This window comes from Prionailurus bengalensis, chromosome C1 (genome assembly GCF_016509475.1).
Source record: "Prionailurus bengalensis isolate Pbe53 chromosome C1, Fcat_Pben_1.1_paternal_pri, whole genome shotgun sequence".
Taxonomy (NCBI): domain Eukaryota; kingdom Metazoa; phylum Chordata; class Mammalia; order Carnivora; family Felidae; genus Prionailurus; species Prionailurus bengalensis.
This window is the reverse complement of record NC_057345.1, coordinates 62,334,539-62,359,484: the sequence shown is the minus strand read 5'-3', so window position 1 is coordinate 62,359,484 and position 24,946 is coordinate 62,334,539. Positions and strand designations below refer to the sequence as shown.

At 37.9% G+C, this 24,946-nt stretch overlaps 2 protein-coding genes across 2 annotated transcripts in view; one reads left to right on the top strand and one right to left on the bottom strand.

The window, feature by feature from the left end:
* Positions 1-24,946, bottom strand: part of LOC122480639 (serine/threonine-protein kinase TNNI3K) — a 291,341-nt gene that overhangs the window by 58,806 nt on the left and 207,589 nt on the right. Inside the window, exon 21 of the mRNA XM_043575277.1 lies at positions 24,306-24,415. Within this exon, the coding sequence (XP_043431212.1) occupies positions 24,306-24,415 (110 nt within the window). The remainder of the gene's footprint in view (positions 1-24,305; positions 24,416-24,946) is intronic.
* Positions 4,400-19,543, top strand: LRRC53 (leucine rich repeat containing 53). The gene is made up of 4 exons (XM_043575282.1): positions 4,400-4,705; positions 7,044-7,859; positions 13,313-13,828; positions 16,768-19,543. Exons 1-4 carry the CDS (start codon positions 4,615-4,617, stop codon positions 19,065-19,067), a joined length of 3,723 nt encoding a protein of 1,240 aa, XP_043431217.1. The 5' UTR covers positions 4,400-4,614; the 3' UTR covers positions 19,068-19,543.

Here is a 24,946-nt window from a genome sequence, read left to right as displayed (position 1 = left end):
TCTTGTTTAGGATACAAAAACCTGTCTCCACATTGCTAAATTCAAAGGTTAAGTTTCAAAGCTCAGCCTATTTGGCACTGCATTAAATACAGGTAATCATTCATTTATGCCTGAAACATTCTTTAATAGGATTTAAGGTCACTACTTCTCACTATTTTTCTCTTCTCTCACTTGCTCTTTCTCAGTCTCCTCTGTAAATTTTGCTTTTCTTTTTTATCTTTAAATTCTGGATTGCACCAGGACTCAGGCTTTGGGTCTCTTCTCATCTATCTTTAGAGTTAATTTGTTGAGGGTTTAATTCTGTCTCATGGTTTTAAAAAACAACTCCCAAATATCTATATCTAGCCCAGTACACTCCCTAGGCTAAATTCACATATGCAATTTCTTATATTTATAGTCTTCCCTGCTTCAGTAAATGGCAACACCATCCTTTCACTTACAGAGGCCAAAAACCATAGACTAATCTCTAATTTCTTTCTTTGTCATACTCTTGCTCCTAATCTACCAGGAAATCACATTCATTCTGCTTTCAAAGGGTATCCAGAAACTGAATGGTCAGATAGCATTTATAGCAGATGGACCCTCCCCCAGACAGCTGTAAACTCTGGACTAAATACAAAAGACAGCTACCTGAAGGCAGAAGAGAGGGAACAAAAGCTGGTAGATTCTGGAGGGGAGTCAATTACAAAAAAGGAAAGGCATGTAGTAAGTTTTCCGCTTTAAAAATTTTTTTACAACACCTACCCTAAGGGCAGACCTCATCTACGTCTTAGGGAACAATTAAAATTCTTATGAAAGCCTGCAGGCTTGGTTGCTTAAAAAACCAGAAGATAAAATTCAGGGCAATCAAAGTTTTTTAGCTATGGTTTTATAACAAGTTATCACAAATTTAGTTGGTTTAAAATGATACCCATTTGTTATCTTACAGTTTCCATGGGTTAGGAGTTGAGTGAAAAATAACTGGGTCCTTTGCTCAGGGTCTCACCAGACTAAAATCAAGGTGTCAGCTAGCACTGTGATTCTCATCTGAGGCTCAAGACCTCTTCTAAGATCACTGGTTATTGAAGAAATAATTTCAGGGGCTCCTGGGTGGCTCAGTTTGTTGGGCGTCTGACTTCAGTTCAGGTCATGATCTCATGGTTCACAAGTACGAGCCCCGTGTCAGACTCTGCGCTGACAGCTCAGAGCCTGGAGCCTGCTTTGGATTCTGTGTCTCCCTGTCTCTATGCCCCTCCCCTGCTCATGCTTTTCTCTCTGTCTCTCAAAGATAAATACATGTTAATTTTTTTTTTTTTTTAAGAATTCATTTCCTTGTGGTCGTATGACTCAGGTTGCTGTTTTCTTGCCAATAGTAATTCAGGGATGACTCAGATTCTGGAGAATGCAGTTTCTTGCCACATGGTCCCTATTAAGTCGTTCACAACATGGCCATTTGTTTTCTTCCTGGCCAGCAAGGACATGTTTCTCTTCTTCCTCTGTGACAACTGGAGAAACATTCTCTGCTCTTAAAGCGTTCATCTGATTAGATCAGGCCTACCTAGGATGCTTTTCCTTTTGCCATATGAAGAAACATAATTATAGGAGTAATATTTCATCATATTCATGAGTTCTGCCCATATTTAAGGGAAGGGGATTATCCTTGGCACGTATACCAGGGGGCAGGGATCTTGGTGGCCATCCTAGAATCCTGCTAGAAAATGAGGGGAGATTCTGGAAGAAAAGAGTCTGAGAAAGGGAGCCCCAGGGTCTGCATATAAACTCTGTTTAAATCTCTGGCTGACCTCTGGACCACATATGCATGGGGTTGACTAAGCAGCTCAGGTAGGCTTAAAAAAATGAACTGACATCAGGTCTTTTGCCTAATGTAGGACATTGTTACTATTTTCTCAGACTAGAATTATCTAACTCTTATTCTCTGCCTGTAGAAATCCTCTGCCCTCTTCAAGGCCCAACTCACAAGATACATCCTTGGTTAAGTGTTCAAGTGATTCCAAACATTAATTTTGCAACTTTGTTTAGATTTACTTCATTCTTCCTTGTGTTATAACTAGGTATTTATGTGTTTATGTCACTAACTAGAAAGTGCTTTGAGAATAAGCAATGCCTTATTTATTCCTGATTACCTCACATGTTCCATTGCACAGGATAGCTTGTCTGAGCTCAAATTTGTTACATTAAATTGCATCATAATAAAAAATTATCCATAATCTACCTCTATTTTTCATCTAAACCATCATCATCTCTTTCTTGTAGTTGTATAGTTGCCTTGTAACTACTTTTGCTGCTTCTGTTCTTTGTCTATCAAAAGTATTCTCAACATGATAGCCAACCTACAGCTAACATAATACTCAATGGTGAAAAACTCAATGCTTTTCCTCTCAGATCAGGGATAAGACAAGAATGCCACTCTTGCCACTTTTATTCAACCTAGTATTTATTGGGAGTCCTAGCTAGAGTAATTAGGCAAGAAAAAGAAATAAAAGGCATCCAAATTGGAAAGGAAGAAGTAAAACTGTCACTATTTATAGATGGCATGATATTACATGTAGATGGTGTGACAGAAAACCCTTGAGACTCCACCAAAAAAACTGTTAGAACTGATAAGAAAATCCAGTGACGTTGCAAGATACAAAACCAAATGTACAAAAGTCTGTTACATTTCTATACACTAGTGATGGACTGTCAGAAAGCGAAATTAAGAAAACAAAACCATTTTTACTTATGTTGAAAAGAATAAGACCCTTAGGAATAAATTTGACTAAGGAGGTGAAAGATCTGTACACTGACAACTATAAGATGTTGATGAAAGAGACTGAAAAATACACAAATAAATGGAAAGATATTCTGTGCTCATGGATTGGACAAATTCATATTGTTAACATGTCCATACTACCTAAAGCAATCTATGGATTCAGTGCAATCCTTACCAAAATTCCAAAGGCGTATTTCCATGAAAATGGAACAAATGATCCTAAAATTTGTATGAAACCACAAAACACTCCAAATAGCCAATACAATCTTGAAAAAGAACAAAGCTGGAGGCCTCATGCTGCCTGATTTCAAACTATATTACAAAGCTAGAGTAACCAACACAGTAGCCAAAATAATCATTTAAAAATGTACTATAGATCAAGTAATATCACTCATAAAAGACTCCAATTACACTCATCTGATCTGGATAAAAACCTAAACCCTTACATTCATCTGTAAGGCACACATAGCCTGCCCTTAGACTGCCTGACCTTCCCTTCCTACTGTGTTCTTGGTCACGCTGACCTCCTCAGGCCAAGCACACCGGGCTCCCATGGATTTTTGCTTTCAGTATTCTCTCTATTCTCTCTACCAGAACTGACCAGTGCCTTCACCTCCTCCAGGTCTTTGTTCAAACGCTACTTTATCAGAGTTTTCCCTTGTTCACCATATTTAGAACCCCCAAGCCAGTGCTATCTGCTCCCTTTTTCGCTTGATTTATTTCATAGCTCTTATTACCAGATGACTTAATACCCATTTTCATATTTCTTTATTTGTCGTTTATATCTCTTATGGAATGTCTGCCCCATGAGGGCAGGGATTTACTGTTGTCTCTACATTATTCCCACTGATGTTAGCAGTGTCCAGACTACAGAAGGCATTCAATATATATTGTTGAACGAATGACAGAATTAATGATTTTATGTTTTATTTACATTTTATTTAATTCACAAACTATGTTATCATATAGAGAGTTTTTTATTATAAAATGTGTTTCATATTCTCCCCCTCCCCAAATCAGTCAGAGAATACATTATAAATAAATAGGCTTTGGGGAATATTATATCCAAATTATGTTAACATTTCATTGGAGGGCTGAAAGAGCATAAAAATAATGGTAGAATTTGACATTTATTAAATAGGGCATTCTATTGAATTTTTACAATATGCTCTATAATGTAAACATTTGTTATTATTGCTATTTCAAACATGAAAAGGCATAAAAGAAAAAAGAAGTAATTTACCTAAGATACTATCGTCAGTAAAGAGCAGAACTGAATTCAAAGCTAGGTAGAGCTTGTGATCTTAATGCTCCTCCAGACTCCCTTTCTACGTATGGCATCTAAATCTGTACAGAATAATTTGCTTGTACTTATGTAAGATTCAGTGCCTGAGATTAACTTCTGCACACTAGAAAGAACACTTAACAGAGAGTTAAAAGATGGTGAGGTTAAATACTGAAGGGCTATGCGACTTTAGATAGTTGATTAACCATTCCAAACTTCAGTTTTTCAGCCTCAAATTGAGTTGCAGAGTTAAAAGAATTAAATAAGATAATGTATGAGCAAAAAAAAAAAATTACGAAGTAATTTAATTCTTAAGTAATCTGTACTAATGTGTGTGCCGTGGATATGAGGTCTCTAAATTTATGGCCAAATGCTTTAAAAGTTTGGTTTAAATTATACACAAATTAAGAATTCTAGCTATTTATCTGGCATCTTGTGAGAACCCAAGGTGCTCATTAAATAGCAAAAATCACCCAAATGGCTCCTGAGCTGACTATACTGAAAGCACGGATAATAAATACCAACATCATGATGTGCCTGCTCTCTCCTTTCAGGTGGATGGCTCATACTCTTCGCCATGATGCTGCAGGTGGTGGCGGCCTGCCCTGCGTCATGTGTGGTGTGCGCCAAAGATGTGACCCTCTGTCACCAGCTCACCTATATAGTAGGTAATAAAACCAATAACTCTTAAAAGAAAGTGTTAAGTGTATCTGGCAAATCCGTTGCCATGGCTTTCATTACACTGAGTGCTCTCTGGGCCCAGCCTGAAAGAGGTAAATTTTTAAAGAGCAAGCTTTTCACAGTGACTGAAGACTGATACTATTATTTTATTTTTCCTATTCCTGGTGGTCTCAACCAAAGCTATGTTAAGACCTGCAGAGGCAACTGAAATATTCTGCTATTACAAAAGAATACTACCATTTCATGCAGCTACATACTTTTTTCTAAGAAAAGAAAAAAAAAAGCAAGCCACTTTAATTATATTTTTGTCCACACTTTGTGCATATGTGAACCCTACCGCTGGCTGGAAAAAAATATCAATGAATCAGAAACCTGAACTACAATTGCTCAACATTAGTAAGATTAAGTGATGTACCAGCAAAACAGATTATTATCAAAGTGCATCTAATTTTGAAAGTCTAGTCTTTTTTTATTGGTGGTAAATGAGCTGTAGAAATGCTAACAAGATACACTGCCTGTATTCATTACATATTGCTTGCTTAAGTCAACAATTTAATAAGACACCTTATTAACAAATTTGAGGAGAATGTGATTTACATTCCGATATCCAAGACGAGATAAACAAGCTATAAGTTCTTCCAATGGAAAAATTTCAGAAACAAGTCCGAGTTAAGATGGAGCAAATGAAGCTGATTTTTTTTTTCATTTTGAAAATCCTATGACTCTATGAGAATTAAGAGATAGAAGTTATTGTCATCCCTGACAGGAGAGAGACAGTTTCAAGGGTAGTTTGTTGTACACGGCTTCCAATTAGTATCAAAAACACTTAAAAACTAAAATCCTACCCTCTCAAATAGATTTCCTGACTTCACTCCTTCCCCCCGCCCCAGCCCCCCATCGGAGATAGCTGATGTCGCTAAGAAACAAATATTCCTCATCTACCTTGTCGCACCTCTCTATCTTCCTTCTCGTTTACAGTACGTCACATTTGTGAAGTTAAATTTCATAAACACAGAGCAGTAAATGGATGACCTGTGGGTGGAGCGTCTGTCTAGTCCTAGACAAGAAGTAATTGACAGAATCAATAGCCTGCTCCCTCAGACTCGATAAATCCCTAGAGAACTGGGGATCCATAAAATGAAACTCCCTCAACCCATATCAAAAACAATATTGAGAGAAACAAAATGCTAAACTGGCCAGAATTAATAGAATTCAAATAATCAGTGATAATACTATGAAGAAAAAAAAAAACCACCATGACTTAAGCTTGCTGGTGCTGTAGAGATGGGAACAATTCTTCCAAGAGAAGGCACTGTGAAAATTCTTTGTTTTTTTTTACATTTTTTTATCTCTTTGTTTCAGCAGTGCAAGTCTGAATTCCATAAGGGAATTGTGATTTGCTTCCCCCATGGTTGATTGTTCAAATATCACCTGTAGACCTCCCAGGGACAATGGTCTCTTCCATCTTTATGACACTGTCATTTGCAGTCAAAACAATTTTAGCATGATAAAGATGTGTTACAATAACTCCTGATTATAATACATCTTTATTGAGTTAAAATGCTTTGATTTCTAATGACAGAGCAGTGATGGCTCTGAGGTGATTATGGTGAAGGGATTTAACAGTCGGAAGCCCTGAGTACTACCTGCCATCACATGATATACTTCATTGGAGGGAACAGATATTAGGGAGGAGGCCAAGATGGCCCAGACTATAATGAGTACCCCACTGACAGATCCTCAGGTCATCCGGAGAGAATATGGATCCTTACCAAGTTGCCAACTTTTAACCTGGAGCTAAAAAGCAGAAACCAACCCTCCTTTTCACTCCTCCCATCCAACCTATACCTTTAAGTTTGAAAGAAAAGGTGACTGCTTTCACAGCATCAATATACACTGATGGTGGGAAATGGGTTAGGAAGCTCAGACCCAGGCTTGGCTCTTGGGGGAATCTGCTTGGGGCCAACAGGGCTGGAGCAGGTCACTGCACAGCCTCACAGAGGAGAAGCCTATAAAGCCACCTTCAAAAAAAAATCAGTGGTGATAATTCTAAACAGTGAATTAACTTTGACATGGAAAGGAACAGATGGGTTTATGTTTCTCAAATAAACATGTCATAGAAACAAAGAATATAAAAATCCATCATTCTGATAAAGAGCCAGCTTCCCTTTAAACTGAGAAATCAGAGAATTATTTTCATTTTGTTTATTGTTCTTACCCAGGTGATAAGATTGCTCAGAGGGCAGCGATTGTCTCAGCTCCCCACTGTACTCTCCTCTCACTTGTGTGTGCCTTGTTTCTGGTGTGTGCTTTTCTTCCCCACAGCAGTCCCTGTGACCACGAGGGTTTTAATCATCACTGATGGATACCTCTCCACTATAGACAGCACAAACTTGTCTCTCTTGTTTAATCTTGCCTTGCTCTCCTTGAGCAGAAATGGCATCGAGGATGTTCGGGAAGATGCCCTGCATGGCCTCTCAAAGTTGCGGACATTGTTGCTGGAGCACAACCGCATATCCAGCTCTTCGCTTACTGATCACACCTTCAGCAGGCTTCTCAGTCTGCAGGTTCTGGTGCTTAGCAATAACGCTCTCCGCACCCTGCAAGGGTCCTGGTTCCGAAACACCAAGGGCCTGACCCGGCTCCAACTGGATGGGAATCAGATCACTAATCTGACAGACAGTTCTTTTGGAGGCACAAAGCTCCACAGTCTCAGGCATCTGGATTTATCTAACAATTTTATTTCCTACATTGGGAAAGATGCCTTCCAGCCCTTGCCTCAACTACAGGAAGTGGACCTTTCTCGAAATAGGTTGGCCCACATGCCAGATGTTTTCACTCCACTGAAGCAGTTGATCCTTCTGAGTTTAGATAAGAACCAGTGGAGCTGCTCTTGTGATCTCTACCCTCTTGCCCGGTTTTTAAGAAACTACGTTAAGTCTTCTGCTCACATGCTCAGGAATGCCAAGGACCTAAATTGTCAGCCGTCTGACACAGCGGTGGCTATTGCAAAGAGTGTGCTAAAGCTGTCTGAGACCAACTGTGATTCCAAGGTTCCCAACTTGACTCTGGTTCTAAAGGACAGAAGTTCCCTCCTCCCAGGGCAGGATGTGGCCCTGCTGACTGTCCTTGGCTTTGCAGGTATGCCACGGAGAAATGTGTCCAACTCTTCTCCATATTCTTAAAATACACTGAATGATGCCAATCCTGGGAAATTGGGGAAATTTTCCAGGGCTTTGGAAGGGAGAGGTTGTCACTGAATGTGGGAGGATAGTGATTAACTTGGCACAGGTTGTTAGAATTTCCTGTTGCAGAGAAGCTAACAGAAGAAAGGGGCTTGGACCAGAATTCAAGGGCTAGGTCTTGGTATAACTACCCCTGTAATCCTGAGTCTATTACCTTGCTATTTAGACTTCAGTTATCTTGTCTAGTGTGGGAATAGTATCTATATTTCATCATCATCCATCTGCCATGAACTACTGGTACATTCATTAAAATGCTAGGAATGGGGATTAAAAAGTGATGAGATGTGGTCTCTTTCCTCAAGGCACTCACATACATGTGTATGCCTCCCCATGGGATAGTAAGAATTGGTGGGCTTAACCACGTGCACGAGGACGTGCTATTAAGGACAATCACATGCAGTCCTGCTCTATAATGGTTGTACAGCACAATGATTAAGTACACGAGCTCTGCAATTAGATTGCCCAAGATTGAATCCTGGCTCCCCTCTTACTTGCTATGTGACCTTGGGCATGTTATTTAGCCTCTCTCTGCCTTGATTTCCTCCTATTTGGGGGTTCTGAATTCTTACAAGATTTGTTTGTCTAACTCATTCCTAAACTTGGCGCATACCTCCCCAGATTGACTAAGCAGAAGATAATTTTCAACTCTATTATTTTGCTGTGGTAGTTTAAGCATTTCTTTAACTATGCATCAGCTATTGTTACCTTTCACTGGATGAATGATATAAAGTGGTACTTAGTGTCATTAGTCAAAGATCAAATACACATGAGATTTCTTGAGTCATCTACCTGGAATGTGTATTTTCCCCCTATGCTTGTAGTTCATGGTGAAATCCTTAGCACTTGTAGGTAACCATGGCGAGGAGTGGTGGGTAGGGTGGGGTGGGGTGGGAGGTGGTTCCTCAAAGCTAGAAGACCAGAGGCTGGGCAAATGACATCCAGGACTGAAATGAAGGTTTTGAATATGTGCTATATATAATTATTCTATAGTAGGTTTCCAGTGAAATCTGAACATCATATTTTCAACTCCTCCTGAGAGTTACACTTTTAATCAGAATAGATGGAAACCAGAGTCAGGTCTAAACAATGAACTATCATCGGCAATAATCAAACTCACTTGGAAGTGAATTTAATCCTCTCAGAAAGATAAATTGTTTTAAAAACTGTGTAACCATGTCAGTAATTATAAGTGTTAAGAAATAATTTACCATAAAAGACAAAAGTAATAGGGCAGGGAGTTTTACCCTAAATGTCCGAGAATGCTAGAGTTCAAAGACTAGTTCTAGGGAATAATTAATACATATTTCGATAAGAACATACACAGATGCAAAATGTTGTGGGGCTCAAATAGATTTGGGTAATGCTGGACTAAACAAAGTGAAACCGACTTCTTTACTGCAGTGTTTTCCTCATTGCCTTTCATTTTCTAATAAGCATTATGAACCCCAAAGTTCATACAATGTGGAGCACTTCTCAAATTCATTTAACCATTAACTCTTTTCACAGAGGATTTCATTACATTAGTGTTTTGTAGGGCATAATTTTGGAAATATTACAATAGAGATTTTCAGTATCTTCTAGGTATTTTTATATCTATTTTCGGAAAAGATTTTACTAACAACTTATGTTAGTGTAGAGATGGATATAAATTCTGGAAGATTCAAAGGTTTGTCAAAATAATAGGAAGCTTATAATAGGAAGCATGGGTAAATTCTTATAGTTATGAATACACACATGTTAAGTTTTAAAGTGTGAAAGTATCATAATGCATCTTTCACTGAGTAATTGTTACAGATGCTGTTTTGAGAAGGTGTTTGTCTTTTAAAAAACTCTGATTTTGTACAATTTATTCTATTAAGAATCTACTCCTTTTGAAGTAAAAGTGTAGTCAATAATCTATACCTGTAGATTATGGGGTAAAAGACTTAGAACTATAATTTGACCTCTGATTTCCCTTTCCTTCTTTGGCTACAGTAAATCATTACAATTCCAGGGAATATAATCATATTCAGTGAATTTAAAACTATTAAGTGATTATTTGGCATCAAACGCTAACATCTTAACACTTCCTACTCTGAATTGGTGGGTGAAAAGAGAAAGATTTCATGAAGCTCTAACATTTCCAATGAGAACTTATTAAATTTGTTTTTTGTTGTTATTGTTGTTTTTCCAACTCAGAAAGATTGTTAGAACAACCTCTTAAAAATAGCAACAATGCCCATGGCAATGAAAATTCAACCATCTCCTTAATAGCACGTTCAGCCTGCCTACAAGCTTCATTTGCTGCTTTCTGCTCCCTGCACTAATAGAAAGTGACCATACCTGAGTGGTAATGTGATACAGACATACTTCTAGCATCAACAGCAGGAGAGTGAGTGGTTCCTTGCCATTTAGACACAATTAGAGGAGAAATTTACCCTATAATCAGATTATGCCTACTCTCATTTCAATGGCTGATGCATGTGTTTAAAAAATTTTAGGTCTTTATTTCCTTTATTATTTGGTTTAGTAACTGCACCAGCCATACAAAGTATTCTCTTAATGATTTTACTTTTTGGACTTTTTAATCCTTCTCCCCTCCCCCAACCATTAAGTGTTCTAGGACCTAATAGGGCAATATCAAATCTAAACAATAGAAGCAACAATCATAACCATGAATCATGTTGATAATTCACTGAACCTTACTTTAATCAAAGCACTGCATTAAATATGTCACATATATTACCTCACTTAATTTCTGAGTGGTAGTAATCATCCCTGTTTGACAGAGGTGGAAAAATAAGGCTCAGAGAGGTTAGAAAACTTGCCCAAGGGAGGGTGCCTGGATGGCTCAATTGGTTTAGCATCTGACTCTTAGTTTCCCCTCAGGTCATGATCTCATGGCTCATGAGTTCCAGCCCTGCATCGGGCTCTGTGCTGACAGCATGGAGCCTGCTTGGGATTCTGTCTGTATCCCTCTCTCTCTGCCCCTTTTGCTCTTTCTCTCTTTCTCAAAATAAATAAATAAATACCCTCTTTCTTTTTCTTTCTTTCTTTCTTTCTCTCTTTCTTTCTTTCTTTCTTTCTTTTTCTTTCTTTTTAAAAAAAAATTTTTTTTTTTCAACGTTTATTTATTTTTGGGACAGAGAGAGACAGAGCATGAACGGGGGAGGGGCAGAGAGAGAGGGAGACACAGAATCAGAAACAGGCTCCAGGCTCTGAGCCATCAGCCCAGAGCCCGACGCGGGGCTCGAACTCCCGGACTGCGAGATCGTGACCTGGCTGAAGTCGGACGCTTAACCGACTGCGCCACCCAGGCGCCCCTCTTTATTTTTTTTTAAAGAAAACTTGCCCAAGGGAAGTGTCAGAACAAAGCTTTGAATCCTGAGTTTTCTTACCCCATGTAAGAGATACGGAGTGTTTCCAAAATTTTTGTATTTTCATATGTTTTTAATATTTTAAAGCTGAAACCGTTGTTTGGAATAACCCTAGCTCCAGGATCTGGCAATAAAAACATTCTGGTCTACATTTTGCTACCACTTTTAAAAAATGTTGAGTCTTCAATAGATATTAAATTATTTCAAACTGTGACAGCACTAAGAATATACTGTTGTCAACTAAATTAAAATGAAGCTTATAAGACTTCAAGATCTAGTAAACTACCCAAAGGTTGAAGTTTTGTATCAGCGGCTGCTGTTCTCTTTGGAATCTTCATCCTTAACAGAACAAGGAAGCGACCATGCCTGACACTTTCCCTTTTCTTTCAAGTTCAAAAAATAACATCATATTTTCATTAAAGTTGCCTGCAGTGGAGGGAACCAGGCATGGTGCAGTCAATTGAAAAGTCTAAAATGCTGACATCATCTCTTTCACTGTTCTCATTTCCAGTGTCAGGAAACTGTGTTCTCTAGGGGAAATGACTTGCCTGAGGTCACACGGCAATTTATGGTCAGAGCTAGACTTAGAAGACAGAGCTCCTAGCTCAGTTGATAGTGATGCCATGTCTTCCCAATCACCATTTGTAACATTAGACCACTCAGTGCATTTCATTATTAGAACTCATAAACAGAATCCCTTCTGTTTATTTAAGAATATTCAATAAACATTTCTGGAGTGCTTGTGCTAGAGTTAAGGGTACTGGAGATACAGAGTGAACAAGACTGAAAAGGTCCATTTCCTCATAGTGCTTAATTCTAGCGGCACGGGGCGGGGGGCAGGGGCAGGGGAGAGACAGACAGTGAACAAGCAAGCAAGTGAACCCAATAATTTTATACTGTTATAAGTGCTGAGAAAGAAGGAAATCACTGTGACAGAGAGGGAGTTAGGTATAACTCAGAGACTTTGGTTTGAACATCTAGGTGGTTGAGCATGCCGTTTGTCAAGATGGGAAACAGGGATGTCTAAACAGGTTAGACTCTGCACGTGAGTTTGAGAAACACTGCCCTTTATAATTTTATTCAGAGAATAAACTATATTATTTAGAGAATAAACTTATTCAGAGAATAAGCTACACATACAAAGAACATGAAAGAACAGTACCAGACAGTCTGAGATTAGACGTCAGTCATTTTATTGTGGGAGTTCATAGAAGGGAATGATCTTTACAAGATGGAAAAAACAGCAAACATATCAAGAAATTTTGAGGTATTGATTCAGTTTTTAAAAGATAAATAAATTTCAAATAAGCAGAGATAGGAGAAAGTATTGCAGGCATCACTAAGGGTGTGCACAAAGGCTCAGAAGTACTTTAAGACTAATGAAGAGTTTGAAACACAGTGTTTTAATAACGAAAAATGAAAAAGTAGGCAAGGGAGGGAGGTTATGGCCAGACTGCAGGGAATCTTGGATGCCAAGAGTTTGGTCTTTATGCTAATAGGAAGCCAATGACTTTTACAGAGGTGTGGGTGAATCTTTAGGGCTGATGAAAATATGGCAATAGGAGGAGGTTATGTTCTATGGGAATTTCCAGGTACGTACTAAATATAGTCTATTTTTATTCACTATGGGATTAAGAAATAGAAAATTTGGTTTCCTATAGGCAGAAAAAGAACTTTAATGCAAGAATTATTTTATCTTGGATGAATCTCAGTCCATGAAAAAAACCCTTTTTTTTTCTACCAAAGATATTCCAGATGACACTTTTTTCTTAAAATTTTTAATAGAGACAAAGAAAGATCCAAATTAACAAACAGAACAATGTTGAATAAACAGCCTCTGTCTGGACTGACATTTTTCTACATGGTGATAGACTGCCCACCTATTCTGATGCCCTTTAAACCATTAACCTTGATATTTGTGGATTTCACATTTGGTGATTTATACGTTTCTTCCTATGATGTTATCTTTTAATGGTCTCTCTATTTGTCACAGGAGCTGTTGGTCTCACTTGCCTAGGTTTAGTTGTATTTAACTGGAAACTCCAACAAGGCAAAGCAAATGAACACACATCAGAAAACCTTTGTTGCAGAACCTTCGATGAATCCCTGTGTGCTCATGAGGCAAGAAATTACCACACTAAGGGATACTGTAACTGCCACTTAACTCAGGAAAACGAGATAAAGGTCATGTCCATTGTGGGGTCCAGAAAGGAAATGCCGCTTTTACAGGAAAACAGCCATCAAGCAGCACTGGCCTCTGAGTCCACAGCCCTTGACAGATCATTTAGAAACCTGAAAGGGAAAGACCATGGGGCAGACAGCACTTTCTTCTGCTTTGGTGGCAGATTGCTGCAGTCAGGATGTTCACAGCCTCCCGGGAATGTGGCAGCTTTTAATGAAGCCAGCTTACTTACAAGATACTGTCCAAAGAGAGTTAAAAAGCTAAGGAATCATGAGTTGGGGGAAGTCCAACCTCAAAGTCTGCCACAGCATGTAACAAGAACAATAGGTGAGTTGTCTTGTTTTAGAAAATCCCACTCTGTTTAAATTTCTCTGAAAGAGGTAATCTCCTTTAATTTTCTCAATAGAAGAATGCCATAAAAATCATTGTGTAGCACCAGTCTATCCTTCTTACAAACATACTGGACCCCTCTGGGTGTGGTGTGGGTGTGGATTGGGGGTGACGTGTAGATGAGGACAACCCCCCCCCCGCCCCCCGCCCAGGAGCTGAGAGTAAGTGTATATTGTGCCTTTTGGAAAGTGAATTTTCTGACCCAATGCCTAACAGTGTTTTGGTTTTTATTTATTTATTTATTTATTTTAAGAAAAGAAGCCTTTTAAATAGCAATATACTGTTAAGATTTATGAGAGGCTGAGTATTGGCTTCTATTCCAACATCCTTCGAGCTCTAATGCCAATTCTGCAGTAAGCAACCTTCTCAGAGCATGACATGTTAGAAGAATGAGCCTTCTAATGCTAGTGATTCATTTCAGGAATGATGTCAAGACACACACTTTGCTTGCTGAGCTGTCAGGGATGATAACTTCCCAGTCCAGGGAAAGTCAGGACTTAATTCATCGTCCCATGTTGGGAGCCAAGTGAATCTGGCCATGACATCTACCCACCGTACATGGGCAATGTCAATATTTAGGTGGAGGCAATGAATTAAATGTCTTCCTTTTCCTTCCTGAATAGTAAGGTAATGCTTTCAGGATCAGCAGTGAAACTTTGACAGTTTCTCTGTAAAGAGGTTCCTGTCATTTATGTGAATTGGTTTACAACAAGCAGGGCTTTCTCTCAAATATGAATGGCAGAGGTGCTGCACCAAGAAATTCGCACCATGAGGATATGGCCCTAAGGATGGATTTGGGGACAATTGGAAAAGAATGAACCCGTATGCTGTCTCAGATGTGGCATAAGGCAGGATGTGAATTTATTCCATTGTATTCCCCAGACTCCAGTTCTTACTAGTTTCTGGGGACTGATTATTTGATTTAAGAGAGGAATAGCCAAGGGGGGAAAAAAAGCAAAAAAACAAAAACAAAAACAAAATCCCAACAACAAAACATCTACCATAGAAACCAGATCAGATTGGCTTTATTTTATAAAGAAATAAGTACTTACCCTTTCAACAGAGTCACACCTTAGACAGATGGTTAGCTTTGTCCAATGCCTTAACTTTTCTATGGGAAACTCTTATACTGAAGGGAATGCTGTCTCTTAACCATTTAAAACCCAGTCCCTTGTTTCACACAGAGAACACATTTGTTTGTCAAACCAATATATTTACTTTTAAGAAAGACTTGAAATTCTGCTACTTACCAGGCAGATAGAGATAGAGAAGACAGGTATTTGAGGAAAAAACAACCAAGACCACAAAAGAAGTCAGTAAGAGGCAATGTCACTCTGATTATGTCTTCAAACTTGGGGACACAGAACCATAGTATTTCAGGAGTAAGGGAGACTTTAGGGACTATGTAGTACAAAAGTTCCTAATATTTATCTTTGAGTCACAGAACTCTCTTAGAATCTGACAAAGGCTAAAATTCTTTCCCTAGAATAATTTTACACCCACATATAATTCTCATCTAAGTCTTGTCTCTTGATACCCATTGAGTAAATAGCTTCTCCAAGGTCACGCAGAAAATTGAAGGCAAATCTTCAAGTTAGATGCTAATGTGAAGCTTAGTTCACCTCTTCCTTTCTATTGCTGAACAGAAATACTTCTTTCTTCCTCTTGGTAAAACAATTTCAGAAGACAAGAGACAGTACGCTTATAAGATGTAATTTTAAGTCTAATATGCATTGGGTTAAGAGAATAGGGTTTGGTGTCAGACAGACTTGGGTCAAGTTTTGCCCATATCGTTAGTGGACCTGTGATGAGGGGAAATGTTTCACCTCTTTAGGCTTATTTCTTCACCTTAAAAGTGATAGGATGATAGGACTTGTCCAGTGGATCACATCTTCTGTGAATATTAAATGAGATAATGAAGGTATAATACTCAGCACAATGCCTGGCTCTTAGTAGATGCTTAATTAATGGTAAATATTTCTATTACTTTTGTCATTAATATTATTTAACATGTATCATTAATATTATGCTAACATGTACAATTTAAAACTCACAGAGATTTCCGCAATAAAGATAAGGCCATATTCCAAAATACTCATTCATTTAACAAATATTTGATTAATACTATATATTTTTTAAAAGTTTATTTTTGAGAGAGGAAGAGCACACCTGTGCACATGTGCATGGGGGAGGGGCAGAGAGAGAGGGAGAGACAGAATCCCAACCAAGCTCTTTGCTGTCAGCACAGAGCCTGACTCAAGGCTCAATCTCATGGACCATGAGATCATGAGCTGAGCCAAAATGAAGAGTCAGATGCTTACCCAACCGAGCCTCCCAGACACCCCTTAATTAATACCATATTATGTGATGGGAAATAAGGCAGATATGGTCTCTGCTTTGTAGCCAATAGTATCATAACTATTTTGTTGTTGTTGCTGAGGTTATTCTATCTTTGAAATATGAACATTACTCAATACAGTATCATGTTCTTCCTAATATTTAGTTCCAACTGGGAAATTAATGCAGAAAAAAATTATGCTGGCCATGTGAAAAGAGTTTAGCTATTATTCATTTTTAAAGCTGACATAACCAACAACTAATGTAAAAACATACAATTATGAATGTTTTCATTTCTAATTCTGCAACTTTTAGGTCAGCATTGCAACTGATTAAAATGTGGCCATAAAGAGTAGCCTTGTAAACACACTAAACTACCCAAAGTCTTTTGTGAGTTTGGTTAAAAATCAGGAAATATCCAAGAATTGCCATAATCAGAGGAATCATTTTTGCACCTTTCATAAGGTTTCTAAGCATCTGTTTGGTTGGGGTAATAAAACTCTGCTCACTGCTAAATTTCTGCATTTATTGTTCAGCAGATATCAACAGTGACACATTTAGTAGAAGATATGCAACATCCGGTTCAGCCTTGGCAAGAGAAAGTCTTGAAAAGCATTTAACAAATGAATCATGGCAGCCTCCAATAGAAAAAAAAGACAATGGCTTACAACCTCACAGGCAGAGACATTTTATTACAGGCTCATCATCCAAGCCTTGTGAGCCTGAGGAACATTGTGTACAAAAGGTCTTACAAAAACATAGATCAAAATATGATGATCCTTGTGGACTGTTAAAACAGAGCAGGCCTAGGTATTTTCAGCCGAAAAATTCTCTTATCTGTAAATATGTGCCCTGTGATCAATTTCAAGATTATGTGAAAGAAAAGAAGCCAAATTGTAAAGAACATTCAAAGGCTAAGAAAGAGCAATTCCAAATTAACAGTGCAATAGAAAAATTCCTTATGAGTGAGGACAACATGGAGTTATCAAGGTTGTCAACAAAAATCAAGAAAACATATTCCCCAAAGAGGGTTAGCTTCTGTAATCCTGATTTAGTATCCAAAACATCAACCCATTGGAAACAGCAGAAAAGTCAAAGTAGCCACCTGACCAACTTGGATCTTAAAAAATGTGTCAATCTTCAGGAGGGAAACAAGGGAGGAAAATGGCTTACTGATCCACAGATTCTGAAAAAGAAGAGAACCAATCAAACTGACCTCAAAGGGAAAATTAAAAAACAAACTTCAAGGATAAAATTAAATTTACACCCTTTTAGAAAAGTCAAAGTCCATCCAGAAAAATCCTTGCCAGAACTCCCAAGGAAATGGAAACACATATTGTTACCACCGAATAAATTATCTAAAGCTTCTCAGAAAGAAGCCAGTATAAACCTTGTGTCCTCTGCAGAATTTTCCCAACAGCCAGAGAGTAACAACTATGTTAGACTCATTTCAAAGAGTGTGCCTCTCAAACATGCTCCAAAGCAGACCCCACATTACAAAAAAAACACTAAAAAGACCCCTCTGCTCAGTGCTAATGACTTACCTCTAGTCAACCAGAGCTCTACAGAAGTCAACTGTCACCCTACTGGCCTCATTCTTGCTAGCAGCCTGTCAACATTGCCTCAGCCCACATCCATCAAAGCTGAACACAGGCATTCAAGCTCTCAGTTCTCAACTGAGCAAATGGAAGGTGCAACTCCCCTTGCATTGGATGTTCCTGGGTACTTACCAGCTACCTGGGAAAGTACAGGAAATGAGGTTTTACCACCCAGCAGTACCAGGGAGACAACTGACCAAGAGGCAACAGAGCCCACCCAGCACATGGAGCAGGACAAACCAAAGACCACTAAGCCAAATCAGCTTTCTTTGTCTCTGGGGAATCAAACACAACTTGTAGGTGTCCACAAGACTGACACCTATAAGGAACATACTTTAGATCAAAATCAAACTTTAAAACATGTAGAGCAACACTCAAGTCATAAACAACTTAGAAATGAAGAAAAAACATTAATGACAAAACCAAAACTATCACATCAAATTGTGGAAAGTTGTATTACAGATGAGGGAAATGATGTAGGAAAAAAACTTTTTCAAACAGAAACTTATGATTCCTCTCTCATTCCCTCTGAGACACAAGCCAAGGGTGACCTAACAATGATGAAGACAAATTCTATTCCCTACCAAAATAGAACAGAGACTCCCAAAGATATCAGTACTTCTCTCAGTACTCAAGCCATTTGGAATCTAACCAATAGTGGCAAAAAAGAAATTGACAGCACAAATGCATTACCTAGAGATGATGGCACTGAAGCACTACAGATAAAAATATTAGAAAAAGAAGAGAATAAAATGCTCGATGAAAGTGAGGCAAATTCTAGTACATTAGTTAGGACTTCACAGATGACCTTAAAAGGCAGCAGAAAGGAAATGCAGCAAACTTGGGGAAATGGAAAAAGTGAAAAACACATGTTGTATGATTCAAGTTCTGTTGAGGCTACTATTACGGCTAAGGATTTGAGTATCACGTGTTCCCCTGAAACTGAAAATAGACCTTCTTGTAGTGAAATTAACACTAATATGCAAGATTTGGGAGCCATTCAAACTATTCAACCAGATAAAGATAACAACACACATGAAGAAGGTACAGTAAGAGTGGAGATACATAAGGGGCTTTCCTCCTTGTCAGAGTTAAAAGACGTTAGTTTTGAGACAAAAACTAAGGTGCCTCTAATTCCTAGAAGAATAACTGAAGCTGAAAACTCTGCTTCAAAACCTACACTGTATCCACCATCTGCTGATTATGTTAATACATCACCTTTAGAGGCAGAACTCAACTAATAATCATTTTCTACGTTAGCTTTCTTCAAAAGGACACACAAACACCCCCTAGCCTTTGCATACATTTCCAATGCATTATTTTGGAGGAAAAAATCCTCAGTACCTCATTGTTATCAATGAAATAGAAGTACGACTGAATATAATGCAAAAATCAAAGATGGAGCCAGAAGATATGTTTGACAGAATTAATTGAGTTTGCTTCTCTAAGGAACAGAAAAATGGGAAAGAAAAGTTTTGTCTAGTCCTGGAAAAGAAAACAAACATAAAAAAAAAGCCTTAAGCAAATGAAAGATTAAATAAGAAAAAAGTACTTGAACAGTTTACACTTGATGTTTATTTTATGGAAATTACTGTACACATCTCAATTAGTGGTATTACAATATTGCTTTCTACACAGATGATTATATATTCATATTTGTGCCTGATCTGTTTTCCTAATTATGGTATGAAAATAAAAATTGAGCTTTGTTTGTTAACTGTAGTCTAGCTGATATGCATATTGGTATATTTCAACCATTTGCAACTGTTCTGTTGACAATTATCCTAGATCTTAAGTAGAGTTTTTAAAACCTGTTATTTCAATAAGAGAAAAAAATTAAGGATTTCCAGGGGTAGTAGGCTTGTTCTGTAAAACCTGTAAAATCCTCTAAATCCACTAGGTGGGGATCTCAGCTTCAATCATTTTAGAAGAACAAATGGGGCTTCAAGATCAACACAATGGATCCTGAACAAAAGGAATTTTAACAAGCCTTATTGCCAATTATTATTAAGATTTTGAAAACTAAATAACCCATTAGTGTATAAGCTTTCAAAGTTTGATCTCTTGAGTTTAGCATGTCACAATTTTTTGGTGTGAGTACTCCTTGTGCACAGAAATTAAATGTTCTTATAAATATTAGATTTAAAAGTAATAGTAGAATAAGCCTCTCTCATTCAAAGCCAGAGTTATTGGAAAGATAGAGGTATACTGAAACCATTTTATTTTTGATATCCCAGTAAAACATTCAAAGCATACTTTCATGGTATACAATATTACCCTATTTTATATTTCCTAGTGGGGGGAAAAAGGTTGTACTTTCTCTGCTCCTATCTATATATAATATATTTTTATATTTTTATATCTTTATATATTTTATATATTTATATATTTCTTAATATATCTTTATATATCACTATCTTTATGTCTATATTTGGCAAATGGTTAAGCTTAAAGGACTACTAGAATAATGTAAATACTATTAGATGACCCACCTATCTCCTATTTTTTCTCCTATTCAGAATTGCCAGCAAATGATGTAACTTTCTTATTTTGAAAGTCCCTAACCTTATTCCTTCTCTTCTGTTTTCTCTCTGGGTTTAAAATTTCCTTGCTTTTAACTCCAACTCCTCTCCCCTCTATTTTTGTTCAGCCTCTCTGCTTGAGCTTAGCTCCTATGCCATCTGTCTGCCTACCCTGATCCTACTTCATTTGGTTAAGCGCCTTTAAGGTGAGAAGAGCAGCTATGCCAACTTCTTGCACAATAACTTTTTTCTAATTGACAGTTCCCTAAGTTTTGTAGACCAGGTTAGTTGTTTTTGTTTTTGTTTTTGTTTTTTTTATCTCTTGGTAGCTATCTTTCTTTTTTTCCTTTTTCTATGCTTTTTTTTTTTAAAAGCAACTTCACCTTGCTGCAGAACTGTTGGCTTTGTTCTTCTCTCATTGTCAACAATATCCCTGACACCTAAGGGCCTAAAGAACCAGTACTCTGGTCACTAGCTGATTCTCAGAAGGCAGCCATTGACAGTTCTCCAGGGCTCTTTCCTCTTCTTCATTTCCTAAATCCAGTCTTTCACTTCCTTAGGATGTTTTGTTTCCTTTGAAGTAGTTCTCAAATTTACCCTTGTTCCTGAATCCCCATGGTAACCATTATAGTCTTTGTGTTGTAATCAACTGGATTAATGCAGCTAGCAGCCCAGCTGGAAGCTCTGACATCCCTGTCTTTTGCTCCCGTTTCAGCCCTCTAATTCTCTGCCTTTACTGGGCACAAACAGCCTGAGGTGCCTGCTAAAATGACAAGTCCTAGACTCCATCCCAGACATTTTGATTCAGTAGATTTAGAATAGGGCCCCAGAACCTTCATTTTAAGAAATATTCCCAGGTAAACTGGAGCAGGTAATAGGTAGCTTACATATTAAGAAACAATGCTCAGCTATCCCAATGCACACTAGAAGATAATTCAGTGCCTGTCTCACTAGACTACATATAATTCTTTTAAGTTAAACTTTCATACCAAATTCAGATGGATTTTCTAAAAAAAATTGCTTTTATCATATCTCTGCACTGCTTTAGAGACAAAAAAACATAATTGCCTGGAATTTCATATCCAAATTCCCTATTCTGGTTTCCAAAGCTTTCCAAAATCTGACCTAACAGGACTTTTCCTCCACCTTTCACTATTTTCCAAACAGCATTTTCCATTTCCCACACATAAGAAATAATAATGTGCTTTCAATTTAAGGAGTGAGGCAAAGACAAACAAGAAGGAAAGAATGAGTGGTAAACTAGATAACCTAGAAAGCAATGGCCAGGAGAGCATGGCGTTAGTTCTCAGATCTAAAGGTGAACTTGTTTCAAATGATGGTATAGAGATTTAATCCCTCAGTGGCTACATGTTTCCATAACTAATAAGTCTCTCCCTTGTGTCCTTTCTCTCAATGAGTTTGTATGTGGTCTCTTTGCTTGGACTGTTTTTCTCTCTCACCAACCCCCTTCATTCAGCAAACTCCTATTTATGCTTGTGATCTCAGCTCTAGTGACACTTCTTCCAGGAAGCCTTTCCTGACCTACACTAATTCCTTGTCCCTCACTTGCCAATTTCTGTAGTATGCATTCTCATCTAATCTTGTTTTCCTTGCTCTGCCTTGTAACTATAAAATCATTAATGTGTTTATTCAATTAATCTCCATTTGGGTACTGGCCCTTAGGCTCCATGGAGAGTGCATCTTCACTGAATCCCCAGAACTTGTTCCTGGGGCAGTATATAGTAGAGACTCAATAAATAATTGTTGAGGGAAAGAAAGAAAACCAGCTCATTGTTTCCCTTTTCCTCACTACTCAGGCTACTCACATGAAGACCTTATTGCATAATGCCAAGATGATTCAGGTGTGTCACATCCAGAGGCAGTTAACTTCTTAATGAGATGGGTACCATGTTTAAGCCAGGGCCCAACCTGACTGTCCAGCCCAGAGATAGCCAGCTAGTCAGATACTTTGCTTCCTACTGTGCTTTCTCCCCATCCTTCACCCTGAACTTCATTCCTGGAGTCCAGGCCCTGGGCTGGTAGGCTTTGCTGCTTAGCAATAAAACTTTTCCAGTAAGCACTTGATTTTGGCCTCTTAGTATTTTTTTTTAAACCTTATATGTACCCTCCTTTGGCTTTATTCAGGTTCTCTTTCTCATTTCCTCACCTGTTACTTGTGATATCCATCTACCCCCCGCCCAAATGCTTTTAGAAGTTGCTAATAACTTGCTTTTATCTCCAAATGAAAACTTCTATAGGTTTCTTATTTATAATCATAATCATGAAGAGTCAGTTAATAGAAGCCAAAGGGACTCTTGTGATTTTTTTTTATGTTATACTTTGGAACAACTCACACACCAAAGAGAGAAAGAAATTCTGCATTATCTCTTTGACATACTTATTCCTAGAAAATATGCCTAAGGTTCATATTGAAAACAAAACAAAACAAAACAAAACAAAACAACAAAGCCTTTTCTCAAACATTTTAAGTCATGTAATTTTCAAGACAATTTTTGGACACTGAAATTCAGATGAGTGGATTGGAGTCATTGACAAGCAATAGTGATATTCATTTACTCAACAAATATTTTTGACCATCAACTAGGTATGGTTCTAGGTGCTGGGGTTACAGCAGCAAACAGAACAAGCAAACAAACTAGTCCCTGCTAGTCCCTGCTTTCTGGTAGTGAAAGAAGGTTCTACACAAATAAATACATAATCTGCCAGATTGAATGCTTAGGAGAAGAGTTCTTTTTTTTTTCTTTTGAGATAATTAAAATCACATGCCATAATAATCTTTATTTTTCTCCTTAAGAGTCTCTGTGTACACTTGTGGGATTGGGTAATGATTTCGTGTGGGTTTTGCCTATAGAAAATAGAAGTGGGGAACTATGCTTTCTCCTTCCAATATCTGGACTGGGGCTTACTCTATTTCTCCTTTGGTGAGGTGCTTTCTGAGAAAACAATAGTTACACTTTATCTGCTCCCTTGTTGAAGAGAGACAAAGGATGAGAAACAAGGTCATATAAGAAAAGCACAATAACTAGAGTGGTTTGGACTGGACAAATAAGGGCCATTGGGCTTTTATGTATAAGAACCTCCAGCATGAAGAATGTGAACTGGTTCTCTCTACTCAGAGCAGGAGAATCAATGTGGCAGACATCAAAACACAAGGATATCAATAGACAAAAATATATGTGGGCAGGGAAATTTTAGACACTGTGTTATCAGGAGAAAGTTGTGGAATCTCCTCCTTTGTCATTCTCTGAGAACAAAGTAGGCATTGAAATGTCTGGCATAGATAAGAAGAATCCTTTCCTGTAGACAAGTGGTCTGCGATTTCATTCTGGGATTATATGTGTGTTTCCCTCAACGATCTTAGATCTATGATCACATTTAATTTTTTTTCACTGTTTACATATTCTACTTTACTTATTCCATCCATAACATTGATCCCTCCATCTGTGCTCTTAACCACTTTATCACAACCACTCAGAGAGTTAGAGAAGGACTAGGGCTAGGTCTCCTGTATCCTGCTTGAGCCAGTGCTACTAAAGACAACTTGTCATGGGGCCTTTGCCTGAAGGCCTGCCTCATGGTGAAAAGCCAACACAAATCCATTTTGTGCCAAACTTCTTTCTTCAGAAAATGACTAACTGTGGCTCAAGCATAGTTAATAAAATTGCAGCTGAGATGAGACTGTGAGTCATCTGTCATACCCCGGTCTCTCTTTTGCTAATCAGTTGTGAGAAACATTTCAAAATCAGAGAGCAGCAGCAAAGAAATATGAGATACTCAGACTTCTTGAGGCAATTAGAGACTAAAGAGCAGAAGGCAAATCAGTCTTCCTGCCTTGACAGTCTTAAAATACACACTGAAAGTAGACTTTGGAGTTACACTATTTGTGACAGATTTTGACCATAACACATTTTCTAAGAGGAAATAAAAATTACTCACTTCAGGACATGCATTCCACCCTCGCATCAGCAGAGATGATATGGGCTTGGGAATGGAATAGCCAATGGGAGGTCTGATATGGTGGTAAGCCATGTCTGCTGCGGCAGCCGCTGCAAACCAAATGATCATGTCAATTTTGAAATTCACGTATTTATTTTAAGAAACATGAACAGACAACAAAAAGTCATCAAAAATCAATCTGTGCAACATTAGCAGAGAATCAAAGAGAGCTCCATGCTGTTTTTTTTTAATGCTTAAAGAAAATGTTGGATAATTTGATACTATAAGATTATCTTTATAATTTTCCATTCATTCAGTTGTTCATTCAACAAATTGTGAGCAGAGGGAATTTACAAAAGATCAAAGACACATACAAAAGAACACACAAACATCAAGTAGTTTTGTGTGTGTGTCTGAAGTATAGGGTGTGTATGTATGTGATGTTATGGGAAGTAAAGACTGAAAGGCAGATTAGACAGTACAATGTCATAAGTCCTAGAATAAAGGGCTTATACTATACACAGCAAGTCATGGGGTGCCACTGAACTTTGCAGTTCTGAAAGCACTTGTATCACTTGGGCAAAACAGATGAGTTTTTGTTTAAATACAATTAGTGCTTATAAGAATGTTGGGATTTTAAT